Genomic DNA, 17,845 nt, shown 5'->3' on the forward strand with positions numbered 1-17,845 from the left:
ATCAGCAGACCCTAAAATCACTTAGCTCCACCACTGCACGTGATAAGCAACAGTGGAAGCCAAGCCTAGCCAGGGCAAACCTAAGGCATTTTGGCACCTGAGGCGAACCACTAAATGGCAACCGCTGGGGAAGAAGATGTACATCAGGAGCAAGGAGACTAGCAGCACCTCCCATTTGCCAAGAGGCCACTGTAGAGACGGCATTGGGGCAGCTACCAAAGAACAGCAGGCAGTGTATTTGTGGGATGCTGGATCTGCTGCCCCTGTGGATCTTGCCACCTGAGGCAGTTGCCTCACCTTGCCTCATGGGTGGACTGGCCCTGGGCCTAGCCTACAGTCTGCATAAACTTTGTGGGATGTGAAACACAAGAGCAGTCAAGTACAACATTCCTAGAGTGAACATGTTTACACATGGGGAGGAATGTTTGTCCAGCCAGCAGGTAAACTTCCTGATTCCTTCTGGGCTGGGACAGACTTCCTCTGCATGTGACTAGAGGTGGGCATGGTCTCACCTGTGCAGGTAACGACAAAAACACAGGGCAGGGCAGCCATCTCTCTCTCTTTGACTACATGAATAGAAGAAGCAACATCTGCTTAACCAAAGATGCTCTCTTGGCCAAGAGAGGACAAAGGGACTGTCTTCTTATGAGATAGTTTCCAGGTTTATGTTACTTTTCTAAGCTAAGTCTGCCTTCTGGGATCTGATTATGAACAGAATGTGAGTAAACTCTTTTTATATTTTTATAGAAGACTGTGTTGTGTCTTATCTTTTATGAGGGAATAAAGGGAAAATACCAGAACAGTTATTATAGAGGCTTTAGCGAGCCTGAGCAAACACTGCCGTTGCAAACTTAAAGGGGAATGTTTTACTCTGCTGAAATTGGGAAACTTGTTAACACAAGTTGGAAAGGCTATAATCAAACAATATATCCTCTCCTGCATCCCTGAACATTCCCACAAACTTTGTGTGTGATCTCAGGCCTTTTTTGTGGGAATGTTCAGGGATGCAGGAGAGGATATATTGTCTGATTATATCCTTATCCAACTTGTGTTAACAAGTTCCCCAATTTCAGCAGAGTAAAACATTCCCCTTTATTTTAAGTTTGCAATGGCAGTGTTTGCTCAGGCTCGCTAAAGCCTCTATAATAACTATTCTGGTAATTTCCCCTTATTCCCTCATAAAATAGAAGAGACGACACAGTCTTTTACAAAAGTATAAAAAGAGTTTACTCACATTCTGTTCACAATCAGATCCCAGAAGGCAGACTTAAGCTTAATGAAGTAACATACATTTGGAATCTATCTTATAAGAAGACAGTCCCTTTGTCCTCTCTTGGCTGGGAGCCAAGAGGGCATCTTTTCACTCAGTAGATGTTGCTTCTTCGATGCATGTGGTGAAAGAGAGAAGGAAGAGAGAGATGGCTGCCCTACCCTGTGCTTTTATCATTACCTGCACAAGTGAGGCCACACCCACCTCTAGTCACATGTAGAGGAAGTCTGTCCCAGCCCAGAGGGAAACATGAAGTTTACCTACTGGCTGGACAAACATCCCTCCCCATGTCTAAACATGTGCACTCTAGGAATGTTGTACTTGACTGCTCTTGTGTTTCACATCCCACATATTTATCTGGCTCCTGGGGCTCTCTCCAGGAGTCTCAACTCAAGCATCCATGACAGGTGGCTATCCAACCTCTGCTTAAAAACCTCCAAGGAAGGAGAGCCCACCACCTCCCAATGAAATCCATTACACTGTCAAACGGCTCTTACCACCAGAAAGCTCTTCCTGAAGTTTAGCTTTCCCGATGTTTACATGAATCAAATGTGCCTTTGAACCCTGATAATGCCTCTTATCTGCATGGATGGAGGATAGAGATGTGTCGGTACAAACTACCATATAAAGGGGGGGGGGACTACATTCGGTGCTCCACCCCCTTTTTTCTGTGGGCCCTCCCATCACTGGGTGACACACCCAGCTCTGAAGATTGCCCAGAAGTAAATGCAACCCATGAGCTAACAAGTGCTCTCCACTCCTTCTCTAGAGCATTCCCCAGAATCCTTTGTAAAATATAGGATATCCATGACAGATACGCAGAGGTTGACAAGTTGGATGTGGAAAGGATTCCCTGAAGCTAGGAAGTTCGAAAACCACTTCCCCATTTTTGTGCCTGAGCACAAGAGTGACTAATTCATTTCATCTAATAGTTTACTCTCAGTGCTTTAGTGCAATGAATAGCGTAAGATAAACTCCACCTGTGTTTATAGCACTGACTCAGACGGTTCTTTCACGGAGCTCTTTCCCAAGACAGAGATGTGCCTGTTTTTCCATCCATCACAAAATGAAATTTCTTGTAAGCCTGCTGGACACACTGCTATTCCTTTTAAGCCACAGGCTGCCCACTTAGCCACCCACAGGATAAGACTTCCTGATTTTGCCGGACTGTTTTCAACTAAATATCCTGTTGTGTGGGATTAAAAGCAAGCCCTTCCAGAGCAAACAGTTTCCAAAACGTTGAAGGATAAAACCAGGTGTACAGCGCTGAAATAAAGCAATTAATATGCAGCCGGATAACAGCTTGAGCATTTTTTGTTTTTTTAAAAATTGCTTTATGAAAAAAACATTATTGAACTCTGCAGAATGAAATGGAAATTAGAGGGTTTGGTAATTGGTATCACTCCTCCCCAAACATACAGCTCTGGCATCTTTCTTTCTTTTTCTTTTTAAATATATTTTTGCTGTTTGCTTCTACAAATGCTGGTATTTTAATTGGCACTGTGGAAACGCACTGACTTTTGGAATGGCACTAGCATTTCCTGTGCAATGATTATTGCAGGCCTTAATGTAGCCAGACAGAAGGTCGTGCATGCATCAACTTCAGAGGCTACGAGTCAGGTCTGTGAGGCAGGGAGCCTATACCAGTAAGGCTTGGAGAAGCCTATTAACATACATTTTGAGCTGCTGTTTCGCTGTGACTCGGTGGCAGAACACATGCTCTGAATGCAGAAGGTTCCAGGTTCAATCCCTAGCATATTCAGGGAGCACCGGAAAAGGTTTCTGCCTGAAACCCTGCCAGTCAGTGCTGACTAATGCTGTGATTTTTTTCGCCCTGCATTTCCCGCCATTCCTTCTCCCATCAATTACCATATTTTTTGCTCTACAAGACTCACTTTTTCCCTCTTAAAAAGTAAGGGGAAATGTGTGCGCGTCTTATGGAGCGAATGCAGGCTACGCAGCTATCACAGAAGCCAGAACAGGAAGAGGGATTGCTGCTTTCACTGCACAGCGATCCCTCTTGCTGTTCTGGCTTCTGAGATTCAGAATATTTTTTTCTTGTTTCCTCCTCCAAAAACTAGGTGCGTCTTGTGGTCTGGTGCGTCTTATAGAGCAAAAAATACGGTAATAAGGAAATAAACCACATTCAAAAATTATCAAAGGGGGGATCATCACAGGTGGGGAACAGGGCTTTTGTCATATTTCTGCTGCTTTTGGGGGTGGTTGTGGCTGTCCTTTCTCTCATTCTACAGACATCTCACCAGGCCTGTGGCTCAGTGGTAGAGCGTCCATTTTGCAGGCCTAAGGTGCCAGGTTCAGTCTCAGGCTGGAAATGTCCCTTGCCTTAAATCTCTCACCTGAAACTGCCCCTTGCCCGCTACAGCCTGCAAGATGGGACTAGCTTTTTAACCATAAATTGGTTTACCTGCTTTTGTATTTCATTTTAGCCTGAATCAGTTTTGTGTACCGAAATGTCTGTCCTACAGTTTAACCTGCTTTTGGAGGTTCCACTCTAAATATGATGTGTAGGGTAGCTTAATGTTTTCCCCATCAATTGTTTATGCAGTAATTTTCTTTACGGCAACAACAAAAAGGGGAAACTTTTAAAAAATTGTGATTAAGGAGCTGTGGTGGAGATGGGTTAGTGGCAGCACAGGTAGCAGCCAACAGGTACCCGCTTCAACAGTCCCCCCCAGCTGTTGGAAACAGGCCAAATCAGGTTTGTTTCTTAGTTTTTGCATTCAACTTGGAGCAGGGAAATATATATCCATTTGCAGAGCAGTAAAATGATCACCCCGTTTACAGCTATACATCTTAAAAGTGAGAGGGGAAGACGGTTAGCTGTTTACTTTGTGGAAAGGGAATAGCAGGAGACTTCCGCTCCGACACAGCTTTCTGTGTAGTGCAATCACTTCTGCGCTTGCATCTGGCTGCCAGCTGGATTCCCTGCTGGAGAAATGCTGTGAAGATTCCCTAGGAGCCTTGCAAAGTGGCTCTGTGTGCAGCCACCTAGGGAATTGGTGCTTTTCAAACACCGGGAGCGTATTCCCACAGGAACCTCGGCAGTAAAATATTTCACCTCTTGTACCGTTTGAAAATCGCCACTATGGTAGCGATCAGATGGCTGCTGTCCATTTCAGCATTTTGCCTACATGCTGAGATGAAAGGCAGCTTTTGTCCTATTGTCAGTGTTGACTGGTGCCCACAGGACCTGGTAGAGCCTGCTAGACTGTAATGGTGTGTTTTTGGCCAATGAGGTCATGGACTGTGTTCAGGTTGTTCAGCCCTGTCCCCTGTCCCCCCCCCCCGCTCAATCCTTCCTTGCAAAGATACTGTGGGCACTCAATTTTTACTGGCTTGCAGGCGTGTTTTTAGGAGATGGTTTGGAGGCCCAGACCCTAGCTCTGTCGTACCAGACCCCAGATCTATTGCTCCTCATTCCCTCTTCAAACTTATTTTTACAACTCTGCTTAGAACAATGAACTTGACTATTCCCCATGTCCCTTCCATTCTGCTACATCTGAAATTTGAGCAGGATTTGCTAGTGCAACTGATGGCATAATTCCACTGGTAGCTTATATTAATTAGCAGAAGGTTAGGGACTGAAAATCCAAAGGTCTTGTCTACTTGATCATCACTTTTGAGGGATGTCAATTTACAAGCATGAGATGTAAAGGTATTATAGGAGGATACTGCATCCTCTGAAGGCATTGGACTGAGGTAAGCTTCCTCCTTAAAGGGACATCCCCCTACTCATGTTTTAGTCTGCACAAGCAGCAGATGAGGTGGTTCCTGAGCTGACTGACCATTTCAGAAGGCCCTTGGGAGATCATATTATTGAATTCTGCTCTCATTGTGCTGTCTGAGGAGGATTAACAAATGGCACCTGCTACCTCAAGTCAAGGTCAATTTACTTTGGCACCTGAGACACAAAATCCTACAAGCACCTCCCTCACCCTGGCAACAGAAATATAGCAATAATACATTAAATAACCAACAATTTGTTCCCTTTTCCTGACACTCCAAATCTGCAACCACTTCGCTTTACCTAATAGTAGGGCTGGTCTAAGGCACGTGGGTGGCGCTGTGGTCTAAACCACTGAGCCTAGGACTTGCCGATCAGAAGATTGGCGGTTCGAATCCCCACGATGGGGTGAGCTCCCGTTGCTTGGTCCTGCCAACCTAGCAGTTTGAAAGCATGTCAAAGTGCAAGTAGATAAATAGGTACCACTCTGGCGGGAAGATAAACGGCATTTCTGTGTGCTGCTCTGGTTTCGCCAGAAGTGGCTTAGTCATGCTGGCCACATGACCCGGAAAAACTGTCTGCGGACAAACATCAGCTCCCTCGGTCAGTAAAGCAACATGAGCGACGCAACCCCAGAGTTGTCCGTGACTGGACTTAATGGTCAGGGGTCCCTTTACCTTTACTTTTAGGGCTGGTCTAGTCTCCTTTTGATACAAACACTCCCCATATAGAAAATTAAATGTCAGGAAAGAGTATGCTAATTTTGTATAAACAATATAAACTTGCAGTTTGAAATCATCCCGCTTATGTACAGCGCTAACACATCTCCAGTTGCACATGTGAGCTTGGTTTGTCTTGCCAACTTTCATTTCCCCCTCTTGCCTTCCCCCTCTTGTTCATGCAGCATGGGGCTCTATTCCTGAATGGCATTCAATTAGGTTTTAGTCGTAGTAAAGGTAAAGGGACCCCTGACGATTTGGTCCAGTTGTGGCCGACTCTGGGGTTACGGCACTCATACTCGCTTTCTGGGTCATGCGGCCAGCATGACTAAGCCGCTTCTGGTGAACCAGAGCAGTGCACGGAAACGCTGTTTACCTTCCCGCCGGAGCAGTACCTATTTATCTACTTGCACTTTGACGTGCTTTCGAACTGCTAGTTTGGCAGGAGCTGGGACCGAGCAACGGAAGCTCACCCCGTTGTGGGGATTCGAACCACCGACCTTCTGATCAGCAAGTCCTAGGCTCTGTGGTTTAACCCACAGTGCCACCTGCATCCCCTTTAGTCGTAGTAGACCTACTGAAATTAATGGACATAACTTAAGCTGTGTACACGCTCCTGCTTATTCTGCATCCAGTGCGCTCTTACCACTGGATTGCGAAGTGGTGTACACATATGGCTAGCCACAATCCATATCTATTCTGTATCTATCCTGTTGTTTCCCATACTGTATTTTGATGTCTCTCCCCACCCTGCCCCCGGAAACCAGCTTCAAACTGAACTGAAGAACAATCCACCTGTATTTTAAGCTGGTAATGTGTACACAACCGTAGTCAATGGGTCTGCTCTGAGTTAAAGCTTAATTGAATACCACTCCTGGTTCCCTGTGGATTCAGGTTACCTTCCCCCATTCCTATTCCCCAGCTTGTCGTCGTTGTCCTCCTTGCTACTAATCTGTATGGAAGTTACTATATTAGTCTGAGTGGCCAAAGTGGATTCAGCTTCCATCTGGAAAGATTAAACTTCCTTTATCTGCTTAACTCAGTATCCGCTAGATAACAACTCAATTCCCTAACCATATTTACTTGGGCACCAGCCCCATTCATTTCAATGGGACTTATTTGCAAGTATTTGAGCTTACGGTTGCAACCCTAGCCTTCTGTCGCTCATATTCCTGTGCCAAAAGTTAGTAGAATCTCAAAACCAAGATAAACTCAGTGGTCAAAATTCGCTATTAAAAATCCCAGTGGGTTCAGGTCTAGAGCAGAGGTGAGGAACTTCTGGGTCATGGGCTGGATACAACCCACAGGACCTCTCCTGCTTTACCCTGTTCCTCATCCTCAGCATCCATTTCTTCTCATTCAGCTGGAAAACAACAAATTACAGGTTCCTGGAAAGGATCGGAGAAACAGAACAACGCTTGAGACAACTTAAAAAATGTAATCCCTTCCTCTCCCATGTGAAGTGATATAGCCCACTCTACCACCACAAGACTCTACCACGTTCTTCAGCTGCAAGCTCAGAACAGGCTTCAAATTAAGCCCAGGAGAGATGGGAGCTGATTGTGCATTCTCTATTTTGCAGGAAGTATTTTAGATCAGATCTTCTGCAGAGAAGGTGGGGGAGGGCGGTGGAACCCAGAGAATGTTACGGATTGAGTGGCAGGTTCACAATTCTAATAATGCCCTTTGGGAAGTGATCTGAGCTTTTCTGAAGGAGTGGCATTGCAGAGCTTCTTGGCAGGAAAAAAAATAGGTAATTTCATTTCAAACAGTGACGGGCTGATACTTCCACAACTAGTAAGTGTCCCTTATTGTGTGGGGAAGTTTCTAATGCGCAATCCGGCTCATTGTCCACAAGAGTTAGAGTACAATCCTATACATGTCTACTTATAAGTAGGTCCCACTGAGTTCAACAGGGCATATTCCCATATAAACGGGTAATGGACGGCAACCTTGAAAGTGCTATAATTTCAGCTTGTTTAATTCAGCACAATATTTTTCACTTAGGAAGTTTATTTTGTGTTGCCTGCAGCATGAATACTTTAATATTTTTTTTTAAGGCTCGCTTCTGCTTTCTGTCCCATGCTTGCAGTTATGCAGAAGCAGTGCAAGAGAAACTCAAAAACATGTTTTAATATCATGTGTGATGTAGAAAATGCCTACAATTTCCCCTAGGGGGTAGACTATTATGAAAGCCTCGCTGAGAAGTTTGGTTTGGCTCTGGGAGACTGTGGTTTAAAAAAGCCAGGCGCATAAATCCACTTCTGCCACTGGATTCCACAAGCAGCCTTGGGCAAGTCTCATTACCTTTCCGAGTTGCAAGCTGGAAAGAGAGACTTAAAAAAAATTTATTCTGAAGGTAAATGTCATACGGTCCTAAAAATCATTAGCCACCTTGGATTTGTTTATTTTCCCAAGGGGGGATACATATGTAAATAAAAATAATGAATTAAAATAGCCCCATGGGCGTAGCCAAGGGGGGCAGCTCTCCCACAATCAATAAAAACACGTATCAAACTGAGGTTCTGGCCCCCTAACAAAAAGCCTGCCCCCCCCCAAAGCCTGGCTACGCCCATGAATAACCCTTTGAAACTGGAACGTTTCAAATGAAGAGTAGGGAGGGGGCATTAATTTGACAATTGTTCTATGGGGAAACTGGCGAGCCGACTCCCCAGTTGGAGGAGCGGAGGAGAAATCTAAGGGAACGTTTGAGGAGAGGCAGCGTGTTTTTGGAGAAGGGACTCTGCCACGGAAAGGTGGTGGTGGGGCTCGGGGAAAGAGCCGGGTGTGGTGGTGAAAAGGGCAGCCAACTGCTCTGCTCTTACTGCGAGAGGGAACCGGCCGTTTTGCGCGGTGAGCGTTTGGAAATGCGCGCTCCGCTGCAGCGCGCAGTGAGCGACGGATCATCTTCCGCAGGGGGGCGTCGCTGGATCGCTCCTCAGGGGGTGGTGGGCGTCTTGTTGGATCCATCATCTCAGAGACGATCCCGGGGGCGGAGTGGGGCGCAAGTGTGTGTGGAGAGGCAGTTAAGAGGCGCCTCATTCATTCGTTATAGTCGCTGTGCGCCCTCGCATTACTGGGGATTCTTCTAATCCCATCAAAGGGCAGGTCCCCGCCCTGCTGCGTGCGTAAAAACCGTGCTGCTTGCTCCGTGCCAGACCCACTTAAACCCGTCTGGCTTCCACAGACGCCGGACTCGCGACTGGTCGTCCTCGCCCCCGCTTGCAACCCAGCACAAAGCTCCTCCCCGATTACCATAATCTCTAGGATCTTTTGGAGCGTCGTTACCACGGATTGCAAAGCCAGCCCTTCAGCGCGCTCTGCTCAACTTGCTCAAACTTTGCTTAAAATAATAATCATTCCCCCCCACATCGCAGCCGGTGTGTTTTGTTGGAAACAGGCCAATCCGATTTGAGCCAAAATGGATTTACACTGCCGGTCTCGCTGCAGCTCCCGCCGCCTGCTTTGGGTCCTGCTGGCTTGTTGCATCGGACCCTTAACCGCAAACAGAAGAAACATCCCAAGGAGGCAAGGTAAGAAAGAAAGAAAGAAGGAAGGAAAGAAAGAGGGGCGCGCCAAACTCCCGCCGACTCCAGTGCCCTCTCTCGTTTCTGAGTCCCTGGGCATCTTTTGGGAAGATCAAAAAAGTGCGAAGGAATCGCAGGCACGCGCCCGCTTGCCCTGTTACGTGGTGCGCATAGGTGGTGGGTGGACGGGGAAAAGTTAAAAATAAAAACAAATTAAACACAAAGGGCTCCCCCGCCCTCCCAAGTAACGCGCGCGCTCTTAAGAGACGCACTTAAGCTCCTTCGATCCCGTTTCCTCGCACAGCTACTCGCTACCACCAGCTCCTGCTGCGTAAATCTTAGCGGTCTGGGGAAGCCACTGTTTTGGGTTTCGTTTTCATTTGAGCCCCCCGAAGAACGGCTGAGAGTTCAGACAGAGTCCATGTGATCTCAATTACTAGGCATTGGCGAGGGAGAGAGCAAAGGGTGGGGCGGGGGGTTCCATGCCTTTAAAAGAACCATTATTTAATCCATATTGTCAAAACAGCTTCTCCATTTCCTGTTGGGAAAAGAACAATCGGACGAGTCATCTCTCCCCCCCCCACAAATTCCACCCCCCCCCCCGGTTTATTACGCGTAAAACAAATGAAAAAGGAGCCGAGGCAAATTGTAGGAAAGAACATCCATTTGTTTTAGGTCATTTCCACCCCAAAAATTCCTGAGTTCATCAGCGACTCCCGGGAGAAGAGTGTGTTTATGGTTTTAACTAAAATTCATTAAAAAGAAAAGACATTAGCAGATGTGTCTTATGGTATTAATGATCTATGCGAACACTGGGAAAATATGCTGCTAGTTCAGAGTTTACATCAAGCTTTGAGACAGACAAGTCAGGCTTATTCCAATGTGATGTTTTACTAGAAAGAAAAGTTGAAGGGATTTGTAATCTTCCTGTCCTCTGTCTCCCAGTGGTGCTCCTTTGCCTTTTAAAAAATAACAACAGCTGAGTCTTTGTAAGGCAGAAATTCAACCAGGTAAGTTTCTCCCCATCAATACCCCTCTTGTGGAAAAAGTTGCACCTGTTGAATTTCTGTCTGACATCAATTGCTAAAGGAGCAGAAACCCAGCTCTGTGGTCTGGTCCGTTTTACTCCAGCTGATTTCTTTCTAGCTAGCAAGTTCTGCTTTAAAAGTAAGTGGCTTTTTTGTCAAAAGTTATTTGTCATTTTCTCCTTTAATTGGAAGCGAGAATGCTCTGGGTGTTAGAAGCATCAGTACCTGGCTGATTAATATTTTAGTGGTTCATGATACTCCATTTAAAAATTAACTTTTTCTCCTGCCCTCTCATTAAAGACAGGCTCATTATACCACCTGCTTTTCCTGTTACTTGTTTCCATGCTAAACAGAGTCTGTGTAACACAAGCTCTTGGGAGAGATGCCGCTTATTCTGTTTCATTCATTTCAAAAGTGATAGCTAATGTGAATGCCTGCCTGCCTAGTATTAGGTTCTCTGTCATCTTATTGTACAAAATGTCAGTGTGTTAATTGGATAGGGCTTCTGTACTCGCCTTCCGTACAATCAGTGTTTCCTTTTGCAGATAGCAACAGAAAGTCTGGGATGATTAGGCAAATAGAAATATTAACAAAAATAGTAGCACTTCAGAAATGTAGATCGTTCCACTAGAAAGTAAGGTATCTCATAGATGTTGCCGAGCCCAACTCTTTGGAGTTATGCCTCAGTGGTAGAGCAATGCTCTACATAGAGGTTTCAGGTTCAACCCCTGAAATCTGCAGGTAGGTCTAGGAACCCAGCATGGAGAGCTACTGCCAGTCACTGAAACCCCTTTTGGGGGGACCTTTTGGACCTGGCATTGTCAAACCACCCCCAACTTCAACAGGTGGGTGGGGCAACCTTCCTGCCAATCACCAGGTGCCATTCTTGTTCTGTCAGCTGGATTTTCCCATCTACCTGTCTGTGTGACTTGTGCAAAACATCCCAAGCACCCTATAGCCAGCTAGTTGCCAGGTGCTTGGGAACCACAGCACAAGGGGCTTTGCCAGCCCTATGGAAGCCAAGAATATAGGGTCACACAACTAATCCACCAGCGTTAACTGTCCGGCAGTTGATGGGTGGTTACCTCAGTGCTGCTTTTTGCAGGGATGGGCTGTGCAGTCAAATTTCCCATGGCAAACTCAGTTGTTCAGCCTATCAGATGTAATTTCAGATGTAGGGCAAATGGGCATTGTTTGGAGTAAACAGCTTTGTGGGCCAAATCGTGCAGTGCCAAATTTGGTCCATGAGCCAGATATTCTGCACCCTAGATGTACACCATGGCTAGCCAACCTAGTGCCTTGTAGATGTTGTTGGCCAACTCTCCCTTCATCCCTCACCATTGGCATGGGAGCTGTAGTTTTGTTGAACAACATCTGGAGCCCAGCCATATTGTGCTGGATGGACCAGTAGTCTGACTTAAACTATACCAGGGAAATGTTGAGCTCAGATGAGCTCACAAAGCAGTCTTGTGTATGGCACCAGTATATGATTATTGTTGATGCACCTGTTACTTATTCAAACAGCATCTCCACTTTGGACTCAGATGTGGAGAATTGGTACATCCGTGCTTATAGACCTCCCCCATATGAGGGAGGACCCTAACGGGGTCAGGAGCTCAATGCATTTGTGTTGGCGTGCAGATAGACACCCTTCTCACATGTGCAAAATTGATGGGGTGTTTATTTGGCCATTAGGTACATCGATGGGTGATTGGGACGTGGGTGGCGCTGTGGGTTAAACTACAGAGCCTAGGACTTGCTGATCAGAAGGTTGGCGGTTCGAATCCCCATGATGGGGTGAGCTCCCGTTGCTCGGTCCCTGCTCCTGCCAACCTAGCAGTTCGAAAGCATGTCAAAGTGCAAGTAGATAAATAGGTACCGCTCCAGCGGGAAGGTAGACGGCGTTTCCGTGCGCTGCTCTGGTTCACCAGAAGCGACTTGGTCATGCTGGCCACATGACCCGGAAACTGTACGCCGGCTCCGTTGGCCAATAAAGCAAGATGAGTGCCGCAATCCCAGAGTCGGTCACGACTGGACCTAATGGTCAGGGGTCCCTTTACCTTTACCTTACATTGTTGGGTACAAAGTTAAGCTGCATGACCTTTGTGCATCCTTTAAAGACCCGAGGGATCGTCTGAAATCCCTTCACTATGGACAGGAATTCTACCACTTGGTCCATTGCTTACCTGTTCTTATATATAAGAACTCTTTCCTGTTATGCAACTTAAAAGCGTGTTATGTTGCAACTTGAGATTCTTGCTTTTCCATCAGCTTCTTTCAGTAAATACAATGCAAGTTCTCTGTTTTCTTTATGGAGACATTTGAAAACTACTTGTTTGGATACTTTGTAAGCAGCTGCGAAGGGAAGGACACATAATAACTTCTCCACATTTGTTAAGTGATTCAGTACCCCTCTTTCAAAGAATGGTGGTTGATTCCTGCTGCATTCATGGAGTTGGACTTATTGATGACCTTTGGGGTCCCTTCCAGCACTACAGTTCTGTAATTCTATGGAGCCAAACTCTTGTTTGGGGAGGGGGGTCATACTTAACCAAGGATAGCTCAGTTGGTAGAGCACGAGGCTCTGGATCTCAGGGTCGTAGGTTCAAGCTCCACGTTGGGCAGAAGATTCCTGTGTTGAAAGCAGTTGAACAATAGATAACCCTTGTGGTCCCATTCAACGCTACAATTCTATGATTCAGTGGTAGAGCACATGTTTTGCATGCAGAAGGTCCTATGCTCAATCTTGAGTATCTCCTGTTAAAAGGATCAAGTAGCCAATGATGGGAAAGTCCTCTTCCTGAGACCCTGGAAGGCTATTTCACTAATGGTCTGACTCAGTACAGTGGTACCTCCGGTTGTGCACGGGATCCGTTCCAGAGCTCCGGTCGGATCCCGAGGAATTTGCAACCGGAGGTGCTTGTTCTGTGCATGTGCGTGGCGCCGTAGAGTGCTTCTGCTCATGTGCGCGTGGTGAAACTCGGAAAAATACTTCCGGGTTTGCTGCATACGTAACCCGAAGGATACGCAATCACAGGTGTGCGTATCCAGAGGTACCACTGTATAATGCTTTCCTTACTGTATGCGCTCACGTTACAGCCTACGAGGCTTCAAGGCTTTTGTGTCTAGTCCAAACTTTACTGTAATTTCCCTAGAGACCATCAGTTAGCACATCCCGTCATGCAGCTGCAATATTAGTATTATTGCTGGTGAAACGCCCACCAGATAACATAAGGCAAGTTTATGTTTTAAAGCTGGAGAATGTCTCTTGACTAACAAGTAGACTTTGCTGTTTGTGCAAAACCTTGGACAATTAATAAGCCTACACACTTAACCCCTTCTCAGGGAATCAGTACTGTACTTATCTACCCTGATTGTTGCCCATTTCTGAAGGACTATGTTCAATCTTAGCCATTTGATTACAGGCCTGTTCAGTGGGACAGTCATTTCCCCCCACTTTTTTAAAGAGTGAACTTGTTTTGGGTGTTAGACATGCAAATAGGTGGAGTGGTACCTTGGTTTACAACCACAATCCGTTCCGGAGGTCCGTTTGTAAACCAAAACAGGTTGTAACCCAAAGTGCGCTTTCGCCAATGGGGCCTCCCAAATTTTTTTGTTCATAATCCAAAAAAAAGGGGGGGGTTTGTAGTCCAAAAAAAAAGGTTGCAAACCGGGACACGCACTTCCGGGTTTGACGTGTTTGTAATCAAAAACGTAGGCAAACCAAGACGTATGCAAACCAAGGTACCACTGTACTGAGAAGAGGACAAAGATTGGGATAATGGCTGTTGATGCCCTGATGGTTGCCCTAAATCAGCTACTTGCTGTAATGCTTTCATATGAAGTTCCTAAAAAGGGCGTAGGGTTTCAAATGACTTTCATGTGTTGACAAATAGAGAGAGGACTCATGCCTGCTGACCATGCTCCTTGCTGGCTGCTTGTTTGACATAAGTGTGAAGGTGCCATATGCGCTTCTCCACCTGAGCAGAACCTTGGACCAATTAAGCCCTTTCCTGTTCTTACTGTTTCACAGCTGGTCTTCGGTAGCATGCTGGATTTGCAATCCATTTAGGAAGACTGAGGGGGACCACTTGCATGGGCTTATTCAGAAGTGCTTAATTTCTTTTCTTTTTAAGTGCTTGGCTTGGAAGTCAGGTCATAACTCCTGATCCCAGACGTGTGCAGTCTAGCAACAGCCACCTATTGGGATGGAAGAAAGTGTACATTTGTATATATTCAGAAACATTTTATTTTGCCTTGCTGCTTCACACGAATAACGTCTTTTTGAACCCAAGTTCCATGGGACTGAGCTGTGTTGATCTCTGGCACAAATCAAGCCCCGCTTTTAAGCCTCAATACTTGCACATAACACACACACAATCGTTTTGATCATCTGAGGGTCCAGACTGGATGACATGATGCGTACACTCTGGTTTAAGTGGCCTGTGCTTTGGTGACTGCAGGATTGAACCCTGGAGCATCTGGGATGCTAAACAATGAGGATTTTCATGTCCATGTATAGCAGCTCCTTTAAAGCATAAAGATGGGGCTTTCATGGACAGGCAGTTTGTGTAAACTTCGTTGGGGCTCTTGAAAGAGACTCTTAAGGATACATAAAAGGCCTTCAGAATCTAATGCTACTTTTGATCTGTAGCAGAATCCCTACTGACGTCAGTGAGTCTTTTGCATAGGGATCAAGGGCATGGGGTTTGGTCCTTGATGTTGAAATAGTAGAGAGCCAGATTAAAATGATCTTTGCACTCGGAATGAATAGATTTGGAGGCAAAATGCAGGCTCTGATGAAACATCTGAGGAGGATGCTCACTGCATTAGGTCACTGCCAATTTGGGGGCCCATTGCACTGGGCACATCTTTGCAAGCTCAAGTTGAATGCATGAAAGCTGCATAAGAACATGGTGGTTTAAAGAAATATATACATTAGTTAGGAAGCATAGGGAAGTTTAAAAAAATGTTTTATTGTGTTTTTATATATGTTGGAAGCCGCCCAGAGTGTATGGGGGAACCGCCCAGTCAGATGGGTCTCTATTTTTACAAATAATAAGATGATGATGATGACGATGAACATTTAAAGCTTTGCTTCATGCAGGGATGTCACAGGCTCAGTACAGTGGTACCTCGGGTTACATACACTTCAGGTTACAGACTCCGCTAACCCAGAAATAGTACCTCGGGTTAAGAACTTTGCTTCAGGATGAGAACAGAAATTGCGCGGCGTGGCGGCAGCGGGAGGCCCCACTAGCTAAAGTGGTGTCTCAGGTTAAGAACAGTTTCAGGTTAAGAACGGACCTCCAGAACGAATTAAGTTCTGTACACACAAACTGTGGCTTAGTGTGACTGCGCAAGCTCTTATATGAGAGATTGAGGCTGCCTCACTCATCCAGTTCTTCTGCTGTGCTGCTGTGAGATAAGCCATGGCTTAGCATGTTGTCTGAACCCAGGCTCCTGTTTCCTCTAGACAGACCATGAATCCAGGTTTGGATGACATGCTAACCCAAACCTTGGCTTAGTTTATAGCAGCAGCAGGACTAGAAGGGGAGTAAAGTGGCTTCTACCTCCTTTTCCATGAGCCCACATACTCACATGTTCATGCTAAGTCTTGGGTTTTTCCCCTTTATACATACATGCTTCCTTCCAGCTGAGGCTACATTTCACGCAGAGGGCTTTAGTCCACAAAGGCAGGTGCTGCAATAAATTGGTTTGTCTTTAAGATGCTGAAAGATGATTATTTTTCTGTTACACCATCCCTCTGAAATTTAAAAATTATGGCACTTCGGTGTGCTCTTTGCTTGTGACTTCTGCTAGTTTCAAATCCTAGGCTCCGTGAAGTGAGCCAAAAGTATTAATGGATCAGTCAGTGTAATTAACTAGGTCATTCATTAATTTGCAGGATAAAATATGCATTTCAGTCGGATTCTATTTGGAGATTCATCTGTTGTGAAGGGGTGCTGAGATAACCTATATTCATCTTCCCGAATTGAGTGAAGGGATAGAGTGGGCCATGTTCCAATCAACGATACTATGAATTGAAAGATTGTATCTTAATGTCTTTAGGATGATTTTCTACATACTAAGCATTTTGTTTGGGATATTAAGAGAAACTTTGCGGATTTTTTAAAAAATATACTTGACTTTCCTTGAAATAGTTTATTTTTTACTTGGAATAACTAAGTGGTTGATTAAAAAGAAGACAGTTAATCAGTCAATCATCAGTAGCTGTGATAGCATTGCAATGAGAAAGGAAAGACTCACCTGTTGCATGAAAACAGCATTTTTTTTAATAGGCTGATGTAACCCAGTGATTAGTTTGTGCAAATTATACACAAGAACTCTGCAGAAAAGACAGCAATCTCTTGTAATATAGTACTATCACACATTATGCTTTTATACATAAGCCTGAAACTTTAATATGAAAAAGTGTGAATTAAACAAACACATATTTGCAAACAGGCGTATTAAACAGGATTTCTTGGCAGAGAGCCAGGATTGATGGCAGCTCATTGTTGATACACAGCCTTGTACTTTTCATCTTATCTTCAGTGCACCAGAGGATTAGATCAAAACTTCTACTTCCACTTTTAAATAAGCCACAGTTCCTTATGATGTGTGAACTCAGAGAACTGTGTTTTGCTTAAATTATGAGTGCCAAAAAGCTAAGGTTACAGAAAGGTAGCCGTGTTGGTCTGCCATAGTCAAATCAAAAATTTTTTTTCCTTCCAGTAGCACCTTAAAGACCAACTAAGTTAGTTCTTGGTATGAGCTTTCGTGTGCATGCACACTTCTTCAGATACACTTGGTATATGAAGAAGTGTGCATGCACACGAAAGCTCATACCAAGAACTAACTTAGTTGGTCTTTAAGGTGCTACTGGAAGGAAAATTTTTTTTTGTTTTGAAAAAAGCCAAGGGTTTAAGCCGCAGCTTGATCATGGCCTGTTTTTACTAACCGTAGCATAAGCAAACCATAGCTCTCCAAGTTGTGAAACCACAGTTTAGTTTAAAACCAGAGGTGGATTCCTCCAATGCTCTTGTTTGGTGCATCAAAGAGGTGAGGGAAGGAGGGTTTGCTGTGGAAACCATGGAATCTCATAAACATCTAAACTGTGGCAACATGTAAAATGGTCCTAAGTTAACATGAAATGCTGGTGCAAGGACTTAAGGGCTCGGGTGCAGGGAAGTTTTATTGGTAAAGGTAAAAAGGTAAAGGAGCCCTGGATGGTTAAGTCCAGTCATAGGCAACTATGGGGTTGTGGTGCTCATCTCGCTTTCAGGCCGAGGGAGCTGGCGTTTGTCCACAGACTTCTTTCCGGGTTATGTGGCCAGCATGACTAAACTGCTTCTGGGGCAGGGGAACACCATGACAGAAACCAGAGCATATGGAAACGCTGTTTACCTCCCCGCCACAGCAGTACCTATTTATGCCCTAGCATGCTTTCGAACTGCTAAGTTGGCAGGAGCTGGGACAGAGCAATGGGAGCTCACTCTGTCATGGGGATTCAAACTGCCGACCTTCTGATCGGTAAGCCCAAGAGGCTCGTG

The 17,845-nt window shown here is 45.3% G+C and overlaps 1 protein-coding gene across 2 annotated transcripts in view; it reads left to right on the forward strand.

Moving 5' to 3' along the window:
• The first annotated feature begins 8,683 nt into the window (after positions 1-8,683).
• Positions 8,684-17,845, forward strand: part of EGFLAM (EGF like, fibronectin type III and laminin G domains) — a 106,662-nt gene continuing 97,500 nt past the window's right edge. Inside the window, exon 1 of one of the 2 annotated variants that reach the window (XM_053409079.1) lies at positions 8,684-9,267. In XM_053409079.1, the coding sequence (XP_053265054.1) occupies positions 9,156-9,267 (112 nt within the window). In that variant the 5' untranslated portion in view covers positions 8,684-9,155. The remainder of the gene's footprint in view (positions 9,268-17,845) is intronic. The other variant, XM_053409080.1, reaches the window with a different exon arrangement.

Source organism: Podarcis raffonei, chromosome 11 (genome assembly GCF_027172205.1).
Source record: "Podarcis raffonei isolate rPodRaf1 chromosome 11, rPodRaf1.pri, whole genome shotgun sequence".
In the NCBI taxonomy this organism is placed as follows: Eukaryota; Metazoa; Chordata; class Lepidosauria; order Squamata; family Lacertidae; genus Podarcis; species Podarcis raffonei.